Source organism: Geotrypetes seraphini, chromosome 6, assembly GCF_902459505.1.
Source record: "Geotrypetes seraphini chromosome 6, aGeoSer1.1, whole genome shotgun sequence".
Lineage (NCBI taxonomy): Eukaryota > Metazoa > Chordata > Amphibia > Gymnophiona > Dermophiidae > Geotrypetes > Geotrypetes seraphini.
Window position 1 is genome coordinate 46031877 of NC_047089.1, and position 24191 is coordinate 46056067.

A 24191-nucleotide genomic window follows, 5' to 3' on the forward strand; every position below is an offset into this window, starting at 1 on the left:
CTGCTTGTCCTGGGATAAATGTGTAATTACAAATTACTGGCATAGGATGAAGCGTATAAGTCCAGACATAAATTTACATGAATTACCTACATAGTAAATGATGGCAAATAAGACTAGCAAGGCCAATCTACTCTGCCCAGTGAAGTGTTTAGGATTTTCGTACAGGTTATTCCTCTGATACCAGTACCATAGTGCTTAGCTTTAGTACAGTGTTTTTCAACCTTTTCAAGCCAAGTACCCCCTAAGCATAACCAGGGCTGTGGAGTCGGTAGATAAATCTTTCAACTCCGACTCCTCAGTTTCTGGTACCCATGATTCCGACTCCTCTGTATTTAATATGCTAATGTATTTCCAAGTTGATTGAAGGCAACATACACAGCATTTAACCAGAGAACTACTTGCTAGGAAGCTGACACTCTACTGTATTGGTCAGTTTAAATACCAACATACATATTGTCGTACAATGATTGTATAATTCTACTACCTAGGTATAAGCAAAGAAATGCTTATATAGAAGAATCATAGTAATCAAATATGAATTTAATTTACAAAAAAGATAAAAGGGGGAAATTTAAAATAATGCAATGTTAGGCTTAATTGAGTTATTAAAAACAAGGTCAAAAAGGGGTTGTTTCTTTTCTAAAGCATAAATATGAAATTGAATGAATAAAAGGGTAAAATGAGTTTTAAACAACATACTAATTACAATCAAGCAACAAAGCATGCTGATCCCACCCAGGATGTCACACATAGTCTTGCACTATTGTAAACAAACATACATACATACAACACGGTACTATACACACAAATAAGCTATAGCCCTGCACTATGCAAAATTATATTAAAAGTTCAGCCCTGGATGGGAGCATATATGGAGAGTGCCAACAGGACACCTGAACACACATCAGGCTATAGCACTCACCTACACCTACATCATTACACTTGTTTACACTCAAATGAACTTTTTAAACACATTATATCTGAAATTTAAATTTTATTTTATTTTTTTTATTTTATTTTGTAATTTTCTTCTTAGCTATTTCTGGGCAAGAATCCAAAGCTTTACCCGGTACTGTGCTTGGGTTCCAACTGCCAAAATCTCTGTTAAGACTTACTCCAGTCCATCTACACCCTCCCAGCCATTGAAACACTTTTTGTAATGTACATAAAGAACAGTTACTTACCGTAACAGGTGTTATCCAGGGACAGCAGGCATATATTCTCACATGTGGGTGACGTCATCTACGGAGCCCCAGCGCGGACAGCTTTTCAAGCAAACTTGATTGAAGTTTCAAGTTTGCTATGCTGCACCACGCATGTGCATGCCTTCTTGCCCACTAGAGGGTGCATCCCCACCTCGTGGTTCTCAGTTCCATATCCAGCAAAGAAGCCATCCCCGGGGAGGAGGGCGGGTTGTGAGAATATATGCCTGCTGTCCCTGGATAACACCTGTTACGGTAAGTAACTGTGCTTTATCCCAGGACAAGCAGGCATGATATTCTCACATGTGGGTGACCTCCAAGCCAACCAAAAAAGGGCAGGTGGGAGGATGGCAATTTAGGAAAACAGATTTCGCAAAACTGACTGGCCAAACCGGCCGTCACTCCTGGATAACGTATCCAGACAGTAGTGGGAGGTGAAAGTATGAACCGAAGACCAAGTGGCAGCCTTGCAGATGTCCTCCATCGGAGTAGACCGGAGGAAAGCAACAGAAGCTGCCATCGCTCGGACCTTATGTCCTGTAACCCGACCATGCAGCTCGAGACCAGCCTGAGCGTAGCAAAAAGAAATACAAGCAGCCAACCAGTTGGACAAGGTGCGCTTGGAAACAGGACGTCCCAACCGATTAGGATCAAAGGACAAAAATAATTGAGGAACCTTCCAATGAGACTTGGTGCGTTGAAGATAAAAAGCCAACGCCCTCTTACAGTCAAGAGTGTGAAGCGCCACCTCCCCAGGATGAGCGTGGGGCTTCGGAAAAAACACCGGAAGAACAATTGACTGATTGAGGTGGAAATCAGACACAACCTTAGGTAAAAATTTAGGATGGGTGCGAAGAACCACCTTGTCATGATGGAACACAGTAAAGGGCGGGTCCGCAACCAAAGCCTGCAGCTCACTAATCCGACGAGCAGATGTGAGCGCAAGTAAAAAGATCACCTTCCAAGTGAGAAACTTAAGAAGAGACTTGTCAATCGGCTCAAAAGGAGGTTTCATCAGCTGAGCCAAGACCACATTAAGATCCCAAACCACAGGAGGAGGTTTCAGAGGAGGATTAACATTCACTAAACCCCTCATGAAACGAACCACCAGAGGATGAAGAGAGAGAGAACGTCCCTCGAGATGCCGATGGAAAGCAGCAATAGCACTGAGATGCACCCGAATGGAAGTCGTCTTTAGCCCAGACTTGGACAAATGCAACAAATATTCCAGAACCGAGGACACCGGAACCGAACTCGGATCCAGATGGTGCGAGGAACACCAGGATGAAAATCTGGTTCACTTCTGGGAATAACAAAGCCGAGTCGAGACCTTGCGCGAGGCTTCCAACACCTCCCTGACCGACTGAGAAACAGAAACCGAAGTCAGGGGGAAAGGAACCAAGCCGTCAGATGTAATGACTGAAGATTGGGATGCAACAGCGAACCCCAACTCTGAGACAGCAGAGAGGGAAAAACAGGCAGAAGTAGAGGCTCCCTGGCACTGAGTTGAAGGAGCAGGGAGAACCAGTGCTGACGAGGCCAACGAGGCGCAATGAGAATCATAGTGGCTCTGGATGACTTGAGATGAACCAACGTCCTCAAGATCAGAGGAAAAGGAGGAAACGCATAAAGGAACCTCCCTCCCCAGTCGAGAAGGAAGGCATCGGCCTCGAGACGGTCCTGGGAGTAAATCCGAGAACAATAGAGGGGCAGTTTGTGAGTCTCCGGGGAGGCAAACAGATCCACCTGAGGAGTCCCCCAGCGGTCGAAGACCTCTCGCAGAACTCGGGAGTTGAGCGACCACTCGTGCGGCTGGAGAAGACGACTGAGTTTGTCGGCCAGACAATTCTTCTCTCCCTGAATGTAAACCGCCCGCAGGAAGATGTTCTGGGAGACCGCCCATTCCCAAAGGCGCAAGGCTTCCCGGCACAGGGACCAAGAGCCCGTCCCTCCTTGCTTTACATAATACATTGCCACTTGGTTGTCCGTCCGTACCAGGACTACCTGATTGCGCAGCAGATGGCAGAACGCTCGAGCTGCCAGAAAAATGGCGCGAAGCTCCAACACATTGATGTGACAAAGACGGTCCTCCGCAGACCATAGACCTTGAGTCCGCAGACCGTCGAGGTGAGCCCCCCACGCGTACTCCGAAGAGTCCGTGGTCAGGACCTTGCGATGTGGAGGGACGAGAAAGAGCTAACCCCCGGAAAGATTGGAAGAGTTGGTCCACCAACGGAGCGAGTGTCTCAAGGAAGGAGTCACTGTTACAGGAAGGGAGAGCGGGTCTCGATCCTGACGCCACTGGGAGGCCAAGGTCCACTGAGGGAGTCTCAGATGCAATCGGGCAAACGGTGTGACATGAACCGTCGATGCCATGTGGCCGAGTAGAATCATCAGCCGGTGCGCTGAGACGGAGCGCTGCAGCGAAATCTGACGGCACAGTCGAAGCAGAGCCTCCAGCCTCGAAGAAGGAAGGAACGCACGAAGGCGAACCGTGTCCAGCACGGCCCCGATAAACTGAAGGGATTGAGCAGGGCACAGCTGCAATTTGGGAAAATTCACCTCGAACCCCAGACGTTGAAGAAAGATGATAGTCTGTCGGGTCGCTGAGATAACCCCCTCCCGGGATGATGCCTTGATCAGCCAATCGTCCAGGTAGGGGAAGACCTGCAGCCCCTGAGATCTCAGGGCAGCCGCGACTACCACCATACACTTCGTGAAGACTCGAGGAGACGAGGCCAGCCCGAAGGGGAGGACACGATACTGAAGGTGCAACTCCCCCACCTGGAACCGTAAGAACTTGCGGAAGGCGGGATGCACCAGAACATGAGTATACGCTTCCTTCAAGTCTAGGGAGCACATCCAGTCCCCCTCCTCCAACAGAGGGTAGAGAACCGGAAGCGACAACATATGGAACTTTTCCCGGACCAGGAACTTGTTGAGCTTCCGGAGGTCCAAAATGGGGCGTAAGTCCCCGGTCTTCTTTGGGACCAAAAAGTAACGGGAGTAGAACCCCCGCCCCCGTTGGTTTGGGGGGACCAGCTCCACCGCCCGAAGGCTCAACAAGGCCCTGGCTTCCGAGAGTAGAAGAGGAAGCTGGGTTCGGTTGCAAAGAGATGCCCCCGGCGGTTGTTCCGGCGGCGTGGCCGAGAAGTTTAGCGAGTAACCCTCGGAGACGAGACTGAGCACCCAAGCGTCTGACGTGATCATAGTCCAGGCCGAATGAAAGGCCCGCAGCCGGCCCCCGATGGGCAGGGGGTCCGGAGAGAGTGCGGAGGGGGCCCGCCCCCATCCGCTCATCACATCAAAAAGACGGCGCCAGCTTAGACGCCCCTTGCGTCTGAGGTTTCGGCTGGGCCCCTCTGCCCTGCTGCGGTGGGCGCCTGGGTGGAGGCCTCGAGAATGCTGGTGTAGACTTTTGAGGGTATCGCCGCGGCGGAGGTCTAAATGGCTTCTGCGGCGTTACCCGTGGTTTAGGACGGACCAAGGAGACGATGGAGCGCTCGTGTTCGGACAGGCATTTGGTCGCCGCCTCCAAGGACTCATCGAACAATTCCGATCCGACACATGGCAGATTGGCTAGGCGCTCCTGCAAGTTCGGGTCCATATCAACCGTTCAGAGCCATGCGAGACGGCGCATCGCTACTGCAAAGGCGGAGACTCTGGAGGCCAACTCAAATGCGTCGTAAACCGCATGAAAAAGGTATAGGCGCAGCTGTGACAAGTTGGCCATAAATTTACCAAAGTCCCCCTTATGGGAATCCGGCATGACCCCATGATAACGGGGTAATGCCTTCACCATCTGCCTCAGATAAGATGAAAAAGTGAAAGCATAATTAAGGACCCTGGCCGCCATCATGGAATTGGAATAGAGGCGGCGACCAAACTTGTCCAAAGTCCGCCCTTCCCGCCCGGGAGGGACCGCAGCGGAGACCCTAGAAGGCTGGGACTTCTTTAACGCCGACTCCACCAACAACGACTGGTGAGACAGTTGCGCCTTCTCGAAGCCCTTACATGGGATGGTACGATACTTCGACTCCATTTTAGATGGAACCGCTGTGACTGCAAGAGGGGAGTCCAAGTTCCTCAGGAAGGTCTGATGGAGGACTTTATTAAGAGGCAGACGAGGGGTCTCCCTCGGGGGAGAAGGTAAATCCTGCTCCTCCAAAAACTCCTTGGTGTATTGTGAACCAGACACCAGATCCAGGTCCAAGGCCCTCCCCATATCAAGCACAAATCTGGAAAAGGAGGAGGGTTTGGACGGAGGGGAGGGCGATCGAGAGGCCCGCGTCTCCAAAAAGGAAGGGGAAGCCTCACGGGAATAACGAGGTTCCCTACCAGACCCCGAGCCCCAAGAGGCCGCCCCGAGCGATCTCGACGGGGTCGGGGACCGCCTATGCCCCGAGGAACCCCTGTGTGAAGTCCCCGGGGTACGAGGCACCGAGGTCTGCCCCTTCCGTTTCGGCGAGGAGTCTCTCGACAACCCTCCCTCGAGGAACGGAACAACCTCAGATTATCGAGGCGGAGCTCCGAGACACGTAGCGTCTCAGCCCCGGTCGGCGAGGAGCGACTGCGCCTCCGAGGAGACCCGCAAGAACGCTTAGGCTTCCTCGGCCGGTGCTTCGCCCGAGGCCAACCCGAGGGCGAGGAGCCCCGGGAGGACCTCGACGAGGAAGAAGTGGAAGAGATCCTCCGAACTCTCCGCACCTTGTCCCGAGGCCGCACACTCCGTTCCGGCTGGTCGACCGAGGTCGAGGGCAAGGTCGGGGTCGAGGTTGGAACCACCCCGGGGGCCGAGGTCGAGGGCACCGAGACCGAGGCCGCCGAAGCCGGGGCACTCGGGGCCGAAGCCGGCTGCAGGTGCGCTAAGGCGCCGGACAGCTCCGAGGTAATGAGGGCACGGAGCAAGTCCTGAAAAGCCGGCACCGCCATCATGGCTGGTAGATCCGGGGCCGGCGGGTGCTCCCTCGAGGGCGACCTCGGTCTCGAGTATTCCCGCGGGGCACCCGACTTCAACGCTCGGGGCAGGGCCGAGGACGACCCACCCGCCCCCGTCGAGGATCCCGAGGATGGCTTCTTCGAAATTGGAGCTGAGGAAGGAAGAGAGGACTTACCCCCCATCGACTTCGAAGTCGAGGCCGTCGGCTTCGAGGAAGCAGGATGTCTCGGCGAGGCCGAAGGAGTCGAGGCCGAGGTCAAGGCCGGGGCCGAAACCGAGGCCGACGTCGAGGCCTGCTCCACGGGGTCGACAGCAAAGAGCTCCGCCATTCTGGCACGACGGCGGCGGAGAGCTCTTGGCTGAAAAGTCGAGCACCTGGGACAGGAATCGGTGGGGTGCTCGGGACCCAGGCAAAGCAAGCACCACCGGTGGGGATCAGTGAGAGAAAGTAGCCGATCGCATCGGGTGCACTTTTTAAAGCCCGTCAAAGGACGGGACATGAAATCGAAAAACAGCCGGGAACGGAACGAGGTCCCGCGGCCGCGGCTACCGGGAGCCCCCGGAGCCGAACGAAATATCTTTTTTTTTTTTTTTTTTCGACGATTAACAAACACACGAACGAATAAAAAAATAAAGCAAGCACAGCGACCGAGAAAAACGACTCAGACGCGGTGTCAGAAGGCAAAAAAGAGAGAGCACAATTTCCACAGGGCTTCTGGCTCCGCGGAAAAAACTGAACTGAGGACCACGAGGTGGGGATGCGCCCTCTAGTGGGCAAGAAGGCATGCACATGCGTGGTGCAGCATAGCAAACTTGAAACTTCAATCAAGTTTGCTTGAAAAGCTGTCCGCGCTGGGGCTCCGTAGATGACGTCACCCACATGTGAGAATAACATGCCTGCTTGTCCTGGGATAATCCAGATTACAATAATGTGAATGTCAGGTTGTATAATAACTCAGCTGAACTTCACACTAGTAGAAATAAAACTATGCACTGGGCTTTATTCTTACATCAGAGAAGTACTTAATTATGACTATTGTTTGTGAAATGGGACATTTGAACTTGCTGTATTTTTTAAATTATAATTTAAATTTATCAGGAATCGGAGTCGGTACATTTTTATCGACTCCGATTCCAGGTACCCAAAATTGTCTCTGACTCCTCGACTCCGACTCCACAGCCCTGAGCCTAACAAATATCAACCAAGTACCCCCACCCAAGTTCCACCCCAGACCTGCCCAAACTCTGCCCCAGACCCACCCAAACTCCGCTCCTGACTCCATCCCCATAATAATAGTACTAATTGTAATGCAAGTTCTTCCATCCATTTTTCATATACATACAACATAATCTTATTAATACATAATGGTAACCACAAAATTTTAAAAAAACCACAAAGCACACTGTAGGCACAGAAAATGTTAATTATCATTTATATTTGGGGGGTTTTCAAAGAGGTCAAAACAGATGATTTTAAAATATGTAGTGTCATTCAGTAACAACTATAGAAAAATAGACAAATATAGTGTAAAACATTAGACAGCAGATATAAATTCTCAAAACTGACACATTTTGATCACTAAATTGAAAATAAAATAATTTTTCCTACCTTTGCTGTCTGGTGATTTCATGAGTCTCTGGTTGCACTTCATTCTGACTCTGCATCCAATATTTCTTTCTTTCTTTCTTCCTCCTGCATGCTTCCTCTCCTCCAGAGAGACATCTCTCTCTGTCCCTCCATGAGTCCAACTTTTTTTTCCTCTCTCCCTGTCTGCCCCCTGCCACCCAACACAATCCAATCCCTCCCCCAACTTTTTCTTCCTTTCTCCTTGCCTGTCCCCTGCCATCCAACACACTCCATTCCCTCCAACTTTTTTTCCTCTCTTCTTGCCTGCCCCTGCCACCCAACACACTCCATTCCCTCCAAATTTTTCTTCCACCCTCCCAGCCTGTCCCTTCCCCTGAAGCCACAACCACTGATTTCTTCCTGCTTCCATACTCCACCCCCGACTCACCCGACACACTCCATTTCCCCCCGCCGCCAACGACCCAGCAATAGAGATGGGCCAGGCGTGTGCAGCGACTGCACAAGCTGCCGGCCCACAAGCCTTCCCCCTCCCCCCCCCCAACGTCAATTCTGACGTCAAAGAGGAAGTTCCAGCCCAAAATTGATGTCGGAGGGAAGGCTTCTGGGCTGGCCGCTTGTGCAGTCACTGTTGCTGCGTCGGCTTAGGTGGGTAGTAGGGTCGGTGGGGGGGAGTGTGTCGGGTGTCAGGGTCAGTTTTGGGGTGGGGTGGGGTGGGGAGCCATGGAGAAATCAAGCGCAGCTGCGGTTTCAGTGGGTGGGAGAGGCAGGGAGAGATCCCAGGCTGTGGCCAGCCTGTGTATCCCCAACAGGCGGCCCGCATATCCCCTAGGGTACGCGTACCACAAGTTGAGAAACACTGCTTTAGTAAACAGGCCCCTAATTATGTAAAGAAGTTGAGAACTACAGAAAATTTGTATGAGATGGGAGTTTTATAATGTCCTTTGAAAAGTTATTTGCACAGATTATTTTTAAACACCGAGGTTGGTTTAAATACATGAAAGGTTGACCTATGATTTAATTTTAGTGGTAGTCATATTCAAACAAAAGTGTACCATCAAGCCAATTATCACTTCAGAAATTGTCTTGAAATATATGCAAAGAACCAATTTATCAATTTAAATTTTAAATTGATATAATTCTTGATTTCATTGGCAGTGACTTCACTCATAATAGTTTTTTTGAATTTAAGAAGTTTCATTATAATATCTTTATTATTTAATTAGCACGCAATCTTTAATAAATATTGCACCTGAGTATTCTGGCACCTGGAATCATTCTACCAAAAGAAAGAAGAGTCTTGCCTTGTGATGCACAAAGAACAAACAAAAAGGCAAGCGAGATGTCAAGTCCAATCCACGCAGACTCAAATTATATAAATTTACTTATAACACAATGGTAAAAAATGCCAACAAGGATTCAAGTTTCAGCACCATAGAGTGCCTTCCTCAAGGGACACTAAAACACAAACATATATAAAACATAAGTGTATGTATCATAAAAATAATGACATATCCACAAAGGAAGATATAAAGCTTATTGCAAAAGCACATAAAAGCATAACAACAGATCAGATCAAAATACAAAGGAAAATGACTGTTAAATTTTTAAAAAGGCCTCCAACCTGATAGAAGTTCTCTGTCCCCAACTATAATTCAAATTTACCTCTTAAGAGTCCCAATCAAAAACACAGTGGTTCAAGACTATTGCAGCTTTAAAGCTGAAAGTTGTTATCAGAACATTGCTAAGTTTTCATAACTTTGCTCATGAAAAGTATTCTTGCAAAAGGTATATTCATATGCATATCTACCAGATGAGCTTGAATCTATGTGGGAGGATAGACCATTTGAGTCTTTATCTGCCATCAGTTACTACAGTATTTACAATCCCATCTTTTGTATTTGATTACAATCAATATCTTGCAACTTAAAATTATCAAGTCAAAAGAACATCTTATAACATAGAGCAACTTATATTCAAAATCAGAATAACCAAAAAAAACAAACAAATACTCACTGAATTGTTATCCATTCGTCAGCATTCATTTTCAAACTTAGTTATTTAGCTAGGGAGAACACTAGTACTACACACCTGTACTTTTTGTTTCTTTGTTAGTTTGCCGGCTATAAGCTGCTGCCCCTTACCTGACCCGATTGTTCCGGAACTTCGCGATCTGAGGCTGTCCGATGTAAATGATGCGGACTCCCGCCTCCACTCGGTCTGCAGACGACGTGGCCTCAGACATCTTATCATCTGCTTTCCTATAGCCCGTGGAGGAACACACTGGCTCTGTTATCAACAAGAAAATAATCCAAATGAGGAAAGACTAAAAAGGTATAAGAAACCCTCCTAGACCAGTCTGAACGTTTCTTTGAGGAGAAGCTTGAGGATGATGGACGAGGCAAAAGTGACCCGTCAGTTTACCTTTCCTCTGAAGCGGCGAGAATTGAGACTCGCGCTCTCTGGTTTTATGGCACGCGGAAAGCAGTAGCACTCCAGCTCCCCCACTAACAGCCCCTCTCCTCCTCCATAGGCCAGGAGCACGCGCGGCTAAACCCCTCCCAGGCTATTGTTAGCATTTACAAGCAAGACGGCGCAGCCTCCCCGCAAAGCTGCTGATGGAGGCACAAAAACCTGACAAACACTGTTTTCATATGCCGCTAAAATGAAAAGTAATAGTGGCCTTTCCAAACGCGCGGGCACCACCCACCCTAAACTATATGCCTATCAATTTAGGCAGGTAGAACACAAATGGCGCGCAAAAGTAATAATAAAATAATTTACGTGGGAGACTAAACAAGCATGATTGCCTTGGAAACAGGATCGTCTAGGAAAAGAACGGAGACATAAAAATACAAAATGTCTATATATGTTTGGGAGGACTGCATAGCCAAGGTAAAGCACTTAAGCTCCAACAGAAAACAGGTTTACAGTTTACCAGAAAACTAGGCGTTTCCTAGGGAAAGCCCCTAGGGAGAGCTTGCCCATCCTTCTGCCTCGATTAATAACATAGGTACCAAATGTCTTCTCATTCAAGTTATCGGCGCTGCTTTAAAAAAAAAAGGTTTCTATATGGAAGGTAATCTTGATTTTAAACGTTAATCATTCACAAATCAGTATTTAATGAATTGCCTATTCCTATGGATAATTTTCTCACAAAATGTAACCAGTTTACTACAGTCCACAGGAACAAAGGCCCAACCAACATTTTGCTTCTCAGGTATCAAGCTAAGGAGCATATTTGCCTCCACACACCCCCCCCCCCCGCCCCGCCCAACCAAAAGGGTGTTCCACTGTCCCAACATGTACAAGTTTAAATATTAAAAATAAATACAAAACAGAAAGGACTGGATATTCAAAGGGACATGTGTTTAGCAGCACGTCACTATGCCCATTATTTTAGAAATATTGTATACTACTACCTTGTTTCTTCGAAAATAAGACACTGTCATATTAATTTTGCGCCCACAAAACACACTAGGTCTTATTTTCGGGGTACAATAATCACATCTCCATTCCTCTCCTCCACCCCAATTCTTCCTCTTGCCTTTTTCTCCCCCACATGTGCAGCATCTTTCCTTCCCTCTCACCATCCCCTTGTGCCTCTCCTCTACAGCAACTAACAAGAAACCCCCCCAGCACAAAACATATATCATTCAAAACAAAAGCAAAAAGATCCATAAAAACATAAGAATTGCCACTGCTGGGTCAGACCAGTGGTCCATCGTGCCCAGCAGCCTGCTCACGCGGCGGCCCTTAGGTCAAAGACCAGTGCCCTAACTGAGACTAGCCTTACCTGCGTACGTTCTGGTTCAGCAGGAACTTGTCTAAGTGTGTCTTGAATCCCTGGAGGGTATTTTCCCCTATAACAGCCTCCAGGAAGAGCATTCTAGTTTTCTACCACTCTCTGGGTGAAGAAGAACTTCCTTACTTTTGTACGGAATCTATCCCCTTTTAACTTTAGAGAGTGCCTGTTCGTTCTCTCTATCTTGGAGAGGGTGAACAACCTGTCTTTATCTACTAAGTCTATTCCCTTCATTATCTTGAATGTTTCGATCATGTCCCCTCTCAGTCTCCTCTTTTAAAGGGAGAAGAGGCCCAGTTTCTCTAATCTCTCACTATTTGAGCCATTATCAACAAATTAAACACATTTTTTGTGTCTGTATTTACCAAAGAGGATATACGCAACATACTGGAAGCCGACAGGCTATACGCAGAAAAGAAAGACGGGAAACTGACAGGGTTGAGAGTCAGTATAGTAGAGATATGCAGGCAGATTGATAGGCTTAAAATCGATAATTCCCCAGGACCGGATGGCATCCATCCGAGGGTAATCAAGGAACTGAAAGGGGCTATAGCTGAACTGCTCCAACTAATAGCCAATCTGTCGATCAAATCAGGAAGGATTCTGGAAGATTGGAAAGTGACGAATGTTACACTGAGCTTCAAGAAAGGTTCGAGGGGAGAACCGGGAAACTACAGACCGGTGAGTCTGACCTTGGTACCGAGAAAGATGGTAGAGGCGATAATAAAGGACCGCATCATTGATCACCTAGACCAGTGGTTCCCAACCCTGTCCTGGAGGACCACCAGGCCAATCGGGTTTTCAGGCCTAATGAATATGCATGGAGCAGATTTTCATGCCTATCACTTCCATTATATGCAAATCTCTCTCATGCATATTCATTAGGGCTAGCCTGAAAACCCGATTGGCCTGGTGATCCTCCAGGACAGGGTTGAGAACCACTGACCTAGACCAACACAATCTAATGAGGACCAGCCAGGACGGCTTCAGCAAAGGAAGAACTTGCTTGACGAACTTGCTGCACTTCTTAGAGGGAGTAAACAGGCAGATAGACAAGGGTAACCCGGTCGACAATGTATATCTGGATTTTCAAAAGACGTTCGACAAGGTCCCGCATGAACAACTAGTTTGAAAAATAATATGTGGATTAAAAACTGGTTGGCAGATAGGAAACAGAGAGTGGGGTAAATGGACAATACTTGGACTGGAAAAGCGTCACGAGTGGAGTGCCGCAGAGTTTGATGCTTGGACCCGTGCTCTTCTAGGGGTTATTCTAGGGGTTATCTTTGATGATAAATTAACTTATCATGATCACATTAGTCATATTGTTAAATCAACCTTTTACAGACTCCGTCAGATTTGCTCAGTGTCTAAATTTTTATGTCCAAAGTCTCTGAACATACTAATTCATTCTTTGGTCATTTCAAAAATTGATTACTGTAATGCCCTATTTAAGGGATTGGCTCTAAAGGAAATTAGGCGTTTACAGATCGTTCAGAATGCTTCTATTAAACTTATCATGAAAGCTAAGAAATTTGATCATGTGACCTCGCAACTTAAAAAGGCCCATTGGCTTCCTGTCGCTCATCGTATAATGTACAAATTAAGTCTGCTTACCTTTAAATCTCTGACATTCAAAACCCCAGCTTTTATTTATAAAGTTTTGATTCCTTATACTACATCCAAATGACTGCGGTTGAATGACCAACACTTATTGGTCATTCCCTCTCTTAAAATTATCAATACAGGGCGGCAATCCATTTTTTCCGTTACAGCTCCACAAACATGGAATTCCCTTCCAATTTACTTAAGAGAGGAAAAAAACTCGGAAAATTTAAGAGCAAACTTAAGCGTTTTCTTTTTAAAGATGCATTCAATGAATAAATGAATTGCTTATACTCTTTTTGTATTTTTTTATCTTCCCGAAATTTTTTGTTTTTTCTTTCTCTTTCCTATCATTTTTAACCTTAATTGTTTTTCTTTATAATCAGATTGTATTTCTTTCCTAGCCTCTCCTCATGTTTTAATATGTTTGTATAAGTTGGTTTTTTATCATGTTTAGTAGACTTAGTCTTTTTTGTTAGTTATGTCTGTTTCCCCTAACTCTGTAATTTTACTTATTTGCACATCGCCTAGAATTTTGAATAGGCGATTAATCAAATTTAATAATAAACTTGAAACTTCAACATATTTATAAATGACCTGGAAATTGATCCGACGAGTGAGGTGATTAAATTTGCAGACGATACGAAGTTATTCAGAGTAGTGAGGACGCAGAATGATTGCGAACACCTGCAATGTGACATAAACATGCTCGAGAAATGGGCCACGCCATGGCAAATGAGGTTTAACATGGATAAGTGTAAGGTGATGCATGTCGGTAAGAAAAATCTTATACACAAATACAGGATGTCCAGTGCAGTACTTGGAGAGACCCCCAGGAAAGAGACTTGGGAGTACTGGTTGACAAGTCAATGAAGCCGTCTGCGCAATGTGCGGCGGCGGCGGCGAGAAGGGTGAACAGAATGCTAGGAATGATAATCATGCTGCTGTACCAGGCCATGGTACGCCCCCACCTGGAATACTGCATCCAGCACTGGTCGCCGTACATGAAGAAGGACACGGTACTACTCAAGAGGGTCCAGAGAAGAGCGACTAAAATGGTTAAGGGACTGGAGGAGTTGCCATACAGTGAGAGATTAGAGAAACTGGGCCTCTTCTCCCTTGAAGAGAGGGGACATGATCGAAACATTCAAGATAATGAAGGGAATAGACTTAATACATAAAGACAGGATGTTCACCCTTTCCAAGGTAGAGAGAACGAGCGGGCACTCTATAAAGTTAAAAGAGGATAGATTCTGACTTTGAGCAGATGTTGGGGTCACCAGTCCAGAAAGGTTGCATTTCGCTGTTGTATAAATGGGTACATCAGGAGAGGGCCCAGAAGCCTTCGTACCTGGTGGCTTGGGAAGGGGACTTGGGGCACGTTTTTGATGAGGTTACCTGGGAAAAAATATTGTTCCAGATGCACCATGTAGCGGTGGCTCCTGTTTTGGTGGAGAATGCTCTTAAACTGCTGGTCCACTGGTATATGACCCTGGTTCTCCTGAGTAAGATGTCTGCTCAGGGTACTGATTTATGTTGGCAGGGGTGTGGACAGCGGGGAACATTCTTTCACATGTGGTGGAGCTGCCCTTCAATTCAGGACTTCTGGAGGCAGGTGTTTCAGTATGGGGGGAAACTCCTTCTGGTACCCTTCATGGAAAGGGCGGAGGTAGCCTTATTGGGGTTTCCCACAGAAGGAGAGGATGAAACCCAGGATAGATTGGCATGGCTGGCATTCACAGCAGCCAGGATGACTGTGGCTCGCCACTGGCGTGGCACTATTATACCTACTTTGACTCTAATGAGAGAGAAATTGGGATGGGTATGTGAGCGCTACAGGCTTTCAGCCCTGATGACAAGAAAATGGCAGCAATATCATGATATGTGGGGGAGATACCTGGATGTGGAGAGATTGGATGTGGGGAGTTCTGCTGTGAGCTGATTTGATGGTACTGCATGGTCTGAGGGCATTGGGGGTTTATTTCTTACTGGTTTTGTGCTCCCTTTTTTGATTTTGTTATTTTTTGTCTTTCCAGCTCCTGGGGTGCTGTGAAGCTCAACAGTGGGGTTATTTGGATCTTGAGGGCTCTGTGATTATACTTGCTGTTACCGGGGGGGGGGGGAGGGGGAAGGGATGGGGGAGTTGAGGGCTGGGGTTGACATCAGTAGGTTTTTGCAGTTTTGGTGCATGTATTACTTTTGTGCTGTACTGCTGTTTCTCTGTATTGTTTTTTGTTATAAATAAACAATTACAAAAAATTAAAAAGAGGATAGATTCCATACAAACGTAAAGAAGTTCTTCTTCACCCAGAGAGTGGTAGAAACTGGAACGCTCTTCCGGAGGCTGTTATAGGGGAAAACACCCTCCAGGGATTCTAGACAAAGTTATACAAGTTCCTGCTGAACCAGCAGGTAAGGCTTGACTCAGGGCACTGGTCTTTGACCTAAGGGCCGCTGCGTGAGCGGACTGCTGGGCATGATGGACCACTGGTCTGACCCTGCTGCGGCAATTCTTATGTTCTCTTTTACTAAGGCGCACTAGGCATTTTAGTGCGTGCTAAACGCTAACGCGTCCATAGAATATAATGGGCATGTTTAGCACACACTAAATTGGCTAGCGCGCCTTAGTAAAAGGACCCCTTAGATCTCTTTTTCTTATGGTTCTCCTGCTTTGAAACACTGTCCTCCCCTTCTGCAGTGAAAAGGTTTTTATAGAAGACTGTCCTAAAAACAATTGTTTTATTAAGTAAAAAGTTAATTTTTTTTATTCCAAAAATAAAAAAAAATACTGTTTTCACAAAGGCAACAAAATGCAGCAGTGTCTGTGCTTCTGCATAAATATGACCATGCAAATATGTATAAAAACAAACAATTATTAACTATACTTAGCAGTGTGTAGACAGTCACAATTATGCTTGCAAAGAACTACTAAATGTGATGTACATAATTTTGCAACACACCTGATATCCTATTTCCTAAATCTAGCTCATTTGCCATAAGGAAAACTATTCAGGTTCTGCAAAGTGCAGATAAATTTTTAAAAGGCTGAATCAATAAAAATAAAAGCAGTAAAATGCAACACAGCAGACCATTGTGCACAATGATAATGGCCTTGACAACACTATTGTATTGTATATGCACTCAGCTTTTATTTCAGTCCACAACTTTGCCTGAGGTTTCTCTGGTTATACTGTATGTCACTGGGAATGAGCAGAACAGACAACTGGTAAAGGTGAAGTAGTGTTTAATGGATATTCATGAATGGGTATTGTTAAGTAGATTGAGCCTAATTGAAAAGAAGACCATGACTTTGGATTTCTAGTCTGATATGAACTTGTCTGATCACAAGCATGGAATGTTTGCCAATCTATCCTGGAGGTTGATATTCGTATAAGAAACTCTGAGCCATGCTAGACATCTCATTGCCACTGACATAGCCGGGCTCTGGAAGACAATTCAAAGGCATCATAAGACGATCTCACTATATACCTCCTAGCCATGGCAAGGGCACGAGAGATGTGACGAAAATCCTGTAATTGCTTTAAAGGAATGTATCTATCAAAAGAAGACAATTTCTTAACCAAATGCTTGACATAGCATGAAATATAGAATTGTAATTGAGGACTCTGTTAGCCAATATGGTGTTTTGGTATAGGCGACGGCCAAATTTGTCCATTCAGCACTATGAGCAGAATCGGCTTCTAACTTGATTGGAAGCTCTTTACCCAATTGCCAAATGAATTTAGTAAAAGACAGTCTTTCAGTAGGAGACTTAGCTCTTTGTGGAGACTTTTGAGCAGACTTCTCAGAAGTCGTGTCATAAGCCTCTGTAGTAGACTCGGGGATATCATCCACTGAGTCAGACTAAGTCTGAATCATAAATGTCCTTTGGTGAAGGAGTGCGTTGGGATCAATGATGGCATCGAGACTGGTGTCAATCTGATGAAGATGATGATGTATGATGCGATTTCCTTTTACGCTTAGAAGAGCGGAAAGGAGAGCGGTGTGTACACTTCGAAGTAGCTGAAGATGAACGATGCTGAGTGGACTTGGATTGTCGAGAAGATGAAGAAGAACGCTGATGTCTTAAAGAGCTGGATCAACACCATGAGGAAGAGCATCGATGAGAAATGCTGCTTTTATGCATGGAACATCGGCATGGTACCGGAGATCCAGTATCGGTACTGCAGGACCTAGTGTCCTTATGTTCAGGCTGGGCTGGTACCGATAGAGCCAGTGTCAGAGCAAGCAGCTTGAACATGTCACTAACTTGGAAAAGCATTTCGAACGTCTCATGGTACAAGGACACTGGTATCGTTTGGCGTTCTGCTGGTACCATTGGTGCCCTGTCTGGCCTCAGCGAAGGTGACCGTGAAGAGGATGCACACCTCGATGTAAGAGAGGCCAGACGTAAGAGTGGTCATTGCTTGGTCGGCATCAAGGGACTCGATGCAATGGTGACCTGCAAGACCTGTTGGGAAGCTGGCAGCTTTTTAGCTGGCTTACCCGATGGAGCGATGTCCCCCAATGCCGACATCGATGCTTTTGATGTTGAAGGCTAGGATGTAGTCTCGGTGTCCATACCGGTGCCAAATAACTTTTCTTGTTGAAGCTTTTGACTCTTTTAATTTTTACATTTACAAGATCATTGTACAATCCCTCATACTTAGTACCTTAGATTACTGCAATAGCCTCTACCTACCATGCCCAAACAACATGATAAAACAACTACAGACCGTTCAGAACACAGCCATCAGACTCATCTACTGTCTCAGCAAATTTGACCACATCACCCCCGCCTATATAGACTCTCACTGGCTTCCGATGAAAGCAAGAACTCAATTCAAATTCTATTGTTTACTATTTAAAGTAACTCATGGTACTGCCCCCTGTTACCTAAACAACCGCCTATACCGTTACCACTCAAACAGATCAAGGAGAACTCAAAACCTATTCACCTTCCCCCCTCACAATGGTACCCGACGTAAGAAACTATACGACAGCCTTCTAGCGACTCAGGCAGCGAAAATTGACCCCACCATCACCAAACTGATGATCGAAACAACAGATATCAAAGTGTTTCGAAAAGAAATCAAAACATTTCTATTTAAAAAACACGTCACCACTAACTAATCTCCTCCCCATTCGCACAAGCTCTCCCTCACATGAATAACACACTAGTCATCTCCAAGAACTTTACCTTCCAAAAACTATTCCGATTCCTAAATAAGCACCTACCTTCAGTATCCAACAAACTTCCTCCTTCATTATTAGGTAATTTTTCCTCCATAACCAATATATACTGATATTCTCCACTGTACCCTGTTATCACTTTATTCCCTACTATGAAATTCTTTCGAAAAAATCTAGACCTCTCATAATTTATAATCCTCTACCATACCATGTAAAATACAAGAATCACTGTTATGTAATTCTCTTGGTAATCATTGTTACGTAATTCTCTCGGTAATGTCCGGATCTCTTCTAATTTGTAGTCCGCCTAGAACCGCAAGGCACAGGCGGAATAGAAATCACTAATGTAATGTAATTGTACGTTTTTGCAGGGTAGAACACCGCACACAGGATTTGACACGGTGTTCAGGGTCAAGGCACTGTAAGCACCAACTATGTGGGTCAGTTATGGAAATTTGCCATTGGCACCTGCAACACTTTTTAAAACCAGTTAACAGCCGGGACATCAACGGAAAAACCGCCTCAGCCAAATTGAATTCAATAACTGAGGAAAAAGAAAAGGCCCCAATGGACAAAGCCCATAAGGGAAGAACAGTGAGGAAAAAGAACCTCAAGTATAGACTTTTTTTTTTTAAGTAAACTAAAAAACGTATGAAATACGAGTATAAAGAATGCTTATAAAATATACGTGTGAGCAGGAAAGCAAGGCAAAAAATTGAACAATGTTCAAAAAACACGACATCTTAGCTCCATGGAAAACTAAGAACTGAGGAGCCACGCACCTATGTCAGGTGGGAAGGCACTTGCGCAAGCATGGTGGTGCGGGTTATCGCAAACTTTCTAAAAACCTTAAACAGGTGATGCACTTTTAAAGTGTCCATACCGGGGCTCCGTGGTGACATCACCCACATGTGAGAATATGCTACCTGCTTGTCCTGGGATAATTTATTTATATTTAAAATTTTTAAAAAGCACCTGGAGCCCCAATGCCCCTCACAATCCCTCCACCAATGCCCCCCCCCCCTTCCTCCCTGCCAGCGCCAAAACCTCAATACCTGGGGTCACCAGACATCTGGGAAAACCCGGACATGTCCTCTTTTAGAGGACTGTCTAGGCTCCCAGTCGGACTTTCCAAAACCCGGCGTTTGTCCAGGTTTTAGAAAGTCCCTACAAGCTCTGGCCGCATCTGGAGAGCCTCTGAGCATGCGCAGATGATGTCACATGCATGCGCATGCTCCAGGCCCTCCAGATGCAACTGGAGCTCCTTGCAAAGAGAGGAGGCTTTCTGGGAAAAGGGCTGTAGGGCGGAACCAGGTGGGGCTAAAGGCAGAACTGGGCAGGGCTGGAGGCAGAACAGGCTACAGGCAGAACAGAGCAGGATCACGTGTCCGGGGTTTTTGTTTTTTATGGTAACCCTATCAATATCCCCTACCAGGCCCCCCTCTGTCCATGTCTAAGTAGGCCCTCCTGGGCCTACCTAAATACCTGGTGGTCCAGTGGAAGGGATCATTAGTGGCAGCCCGCTGTCAGCTAAAATGGCTGCTACCACCGCTTTTGACAGTTCACAATGCCTGCAGCACTTCGCAGTACTTTCTGGCCTGATTAAATCACTTTGAATATGTTAATAACAACATAAAGAGATAAAAAGATGTTGCAACAGCAAAAGCGTCACTAACCAACTAAAAACACAATTCTCAACATAATATCAAAGTGGAACATGCATTAGACAACCTAAAAAAAACCTTTAAAAAAACACTAAGGGGCCCTTTTATCAAGTGATAGTAAGCACTACTTCATGCTTACTGCTACTTAAAATCTGCAGCTACAGGGTGCGCTCAGGTGCCACATGTTAATTTCAGGCTCAATGTGTATTGGTATTCTAGATCTCAGTGTGATAATTATTGAAGTGCTGCCCTTTCACAGAAAGGGTTGATGTTTGAGCTCTTTCAATTCTGTAGTAGCATGACAAGCTTGATTTATAGGTTCTAAGAATGTTTTTGCAGGATTCGGTGGCTGTTAGCATAAGAGTTTGCTGCTTCTCAATGCACTAGATTTTTGTGGTATCATCCCAGTTTGAGGTGAGCTCTTCACACCTTCAAGTTCAACAAACTGGAAGACTATTTCTTTTTTGGTGGTGGCCGGGAGAGGAAGGATATTGGGCACCCCCTCTAATTTTGAAAAGTTGTCTCCTATGCTTTCAAGATGGGATGTATGTCTTCAGTGACAAACTCTCACAGTTTAATTTCTTCACACACACACACACTCACCCGCCCCAGCATTTGAGCCTTTCCATAATAAAATATCTACTCAACTATCCTAACGTATTTTGTAGGTAACATAGATGCAATAACTGGTCAGTACAGGAAAGTCCTTGATACACCCCCTCAAAAAATTATTTACCACATGGTCATTCCAAAAGTAATGCTTTAGCATGTCCCATATTAAACCTTTTTTTTTTTTTTTTTTCTGCATTAGGTGCACATTAGTGTCAAACACAGCTTACCGGTAGTAAAAGGACCCCTTAGTCTTTTAAAATCCCCGGTTCCTCATTGCTTTAATCTTTTCAGCAGATTTTGTTTATACTCATATCTTTAGTATTGTTATTTTTAATTAAGTTTTGTGGCTGAAAAAGTCAGATTAAGGCAAATGTTTTGTTTTCAACTGGATCTCAGAAAGACACAGGGTAAATTGAATGTATTAAATATAAAATAATAGATTAATTACATGTAGCAATTATGTAAGTAGCCATCAAAACACAAATGTGTTTTCTTATCAGGTATTCATTAACAGCAGCATTAAAGTTACTAAAAGCTGAACATTTAGCAAGTTGAAGTTCATTCCAAAATGCTTAGTCAGCATTACAAATGCATTTAATATTTTATTGAGGAGATTAACCTACACATTTCTGATCAATCTGTCTTATCCAGTTATCAAAATTTTCACAAAGGGTTTTTCTCATTTTGTGTGTATGGGGGAAAATGCTTAATATATCAGGCCCTATGTCAATAAAGATTAACATAGGCAAATAATGCCATTAGCTCCTGAAAGCTGTCCTTATCCATCTTTAGCAATGCATTTAAACTAAATATGAAACAACAAACAAGCATTTTCAAAAGAAACCTTATAAATATCAATGAAAAAAGAGAAATAAATGAAACACAAAGGCCCAAATTCTATAAATGGCGCCATTTTAATTGGTTTGTCTTTAATCAACGCAATCACTGATCACGCTTTTTAAAAGCAATTAAAATTACATTTTTAAAAATGGAACCTCCATAGATGACACTGGAATTGTGATTACGTAAGCACCTACCAGTGCCTAAGCGTAAAATAGGCATAGTTAACACTGGAAGTACCTTTAGGTGTTGGTAGGCACCTCCATAGTCGCAATTCTCATCACAGATAGGCTCTAGAAATGTAGGCCTTGAAAACCTTAACCTATACTTCTGGCGCCTATCTGTGAGCACCATCATGTGATTGACACCTGAACGGTGCTGATTTCTATGGGTAGCTGCCGATCGTGATGCCATTTATTGATTCCAAGACAAAATGCATCAAATATTTCTTCAAGACAAACAATACAAATAAGTTTCATGACAGAAAAAAAACATCTTAAAACATATTTTGCCAACAAAATTAAAGGTCTCCATCAAGATCTACAGATAGTCCCACCAAAGCTCTCATTAATGAAGAGAATACTCTGCCTCCCACCATGCAGAACTATTTGGGACTCATTCAACTAGGTCAAAGAGAAAGCTCTTGAGAAAACTCTGAAAGGTTTACGGCCTGCAATCTGCCCTCTCGACCCCTGTCCAGCAAAGATAGTACAACAAGCAAACATAGGCTTCATTGAAAGAGCCACTAAAATCATTAACTCCTCGCTTGTGGAAGGGCAACTGTCAAGAACACTAAAAAGAGCTGCAGTGCACCCCCTACTGAAAAAAAGCTCCCTTGATGAGGACAAACTCAAAAACTACTGACCAGTCTCTAACATTCCTTTCCTGGCAAAACTTTCCTGGACAGTCTGTATTCAACTCAACAACTGGCTAACTGAAAATAATTGCCTAGACCAGTGTTTCACAAACTTTTTGAAGCTGCAGCACACTCAACTCGGGGCCACATCTGATGTGTGCGGATGTCGACTCGATAACATGATGTGCATGTGTGACATCACTACATCGACATCCACGCATGAGTGGAGGCCCTCCAGACAGGGCCCTGAGCTTGCTATTACTACACTAGTGGGAGGGGGTGTGAAAGGAGGAGAGGTGCAGAGAGGAGGAGAGGCGCCAGTGCCAGCTGACTGCCTACAGGATGTGCTCTTCGCTGAGAGGCCAGTCAGTTGGCATCTCTCCTCCTCACCGGCATCTCGAGACACACCTGGAATCTCGCCATGGTACACAGTTTGCGATATGCTGGCCTACACCCATGTCAATCTGGCTTCAGACCTGGGTACGGAACAAAGACAGTTCTTGTGTCCATTCTTGATAATCTGCACAGAAACTGTGGCAAGGGATCTGCCTCGATACTAGTGTTGCTGGATTTCTCAGCAGTCTTCAACACTATGGATCACAATATCATGCTTACAAAACTAATAGAAACAAGTATCTGTGACACAGTATTTACATGGTTCAAATCCTATTTGTCAGACAACAATCAGTTCTGTCCAGCAATAGCACTGGACTGTGGAGTGTCACAGGGGTCCATACTCTCTCCCGTCTTATTTAATATCTACTGTATCTTAAGCCTCTGGCTGAGCTGCTTCAGTCAGTGGACACAAAATTCTAGCTATGGAGATGATGTGCATAATTACCCATTAAACCAGATCTACTCACAGCTTTGAGTAAACTTGGAATACTCTTCCCTTATACATCAGAGAAGTCAAAGATCTTAATTTATTTAAAACTAATTTAAAAACTTTTCTTTTTAAAGCTTCTTTTAATCTCTAAAATAACTCTTTAACCATCTTATCCCAATTCTAATGTTTTTCCCCTTATTAGACACTCTCTCTCGTTTCATTAGGAAAACAGTATTTTGTAACTTTTGCCCTCCTTTGTCCTTCCCTTAAAGTATTCTAGTTCGTCAGTATTGTCAGTCTGTTGTTTACCCCCCTTTTAATGTAGTAAACCAAATATTTTAATGTTGTATACCATATATTTTCAATGTTACTCGCTTAGTATCTAATAAGCGATTTATTAAATTTAAATAAACTTGAAACTTGAACTTGATTGCCTGTTTAACCACAACTCAAGAATGGGCAAACAACAAATTCTGCCTGAACCCAAGCAAAATAGAGATTCTTTGGGTTCCTAACACAAGTGGGCAAATACCTAACTTCAAAATATCTTTTGGGAAATATGAAACCCTCCTAAAATCACTGGTCAAGTATCTCGGGATATTGCTAGACTCATCACTCACTTTGATCCCGCAAATTCAAATAACCTTTAAAAATTGTCTCTATCATCTTTGGCAGCTGTGAAATCTCTCTCCATATTTTGAAAAGACAAGTCTGACTACAGTGGTCTATGCCATAATAATATCACCGACTGGACTACTATAATGCCCTGTACACTGGTCTAACCAAAAAGAGTTTGCATCAACTACAACCAATTCAGAATGCTGCAGCGTGACTAATAGAAAGCTGCAAGAAGCATGACCACATCACACATTTCCTGCACAAACTACACGGGCTAGCAGTACCTTACAGGGCTAAATTAAAATCTGCATGTTTGATTTTCAAGGTCCTTAGACAAAATTGGCCAGAATACTTAAAGAACAAGCTAACCCTTTATACACTGAGATCTCTGAGGTCCTGTACCCTCATCAAAAGATATCCAGTATCCACCAGCAAGCTTTCTCAGG

At 44.9% G+C, this 24191-nt stretch overlaps 1 protein-coding gene across 1 annotated transcript in view; it reads right to left on the bottom strand.

The window, feature by feature from the left end:
• LOC117362361 (phospholipid-transporting ATPase IB-like) overlaps positions 1-24191 on the bottom strand; it is a 201090-nt gene that overhangs the window by 132469 nt on the left and 44430 nt on the right. Inside the window, exon 2 of the mRNA XM_033948632.1 lies at positions 9871-10015. Coding sequence (XP_033804523.1) covers positions 9871-10015 — 145 coding nt within the window. The remainder of the gene's footprint in view (positions 1-9870; positions 10016-24191) is intronic.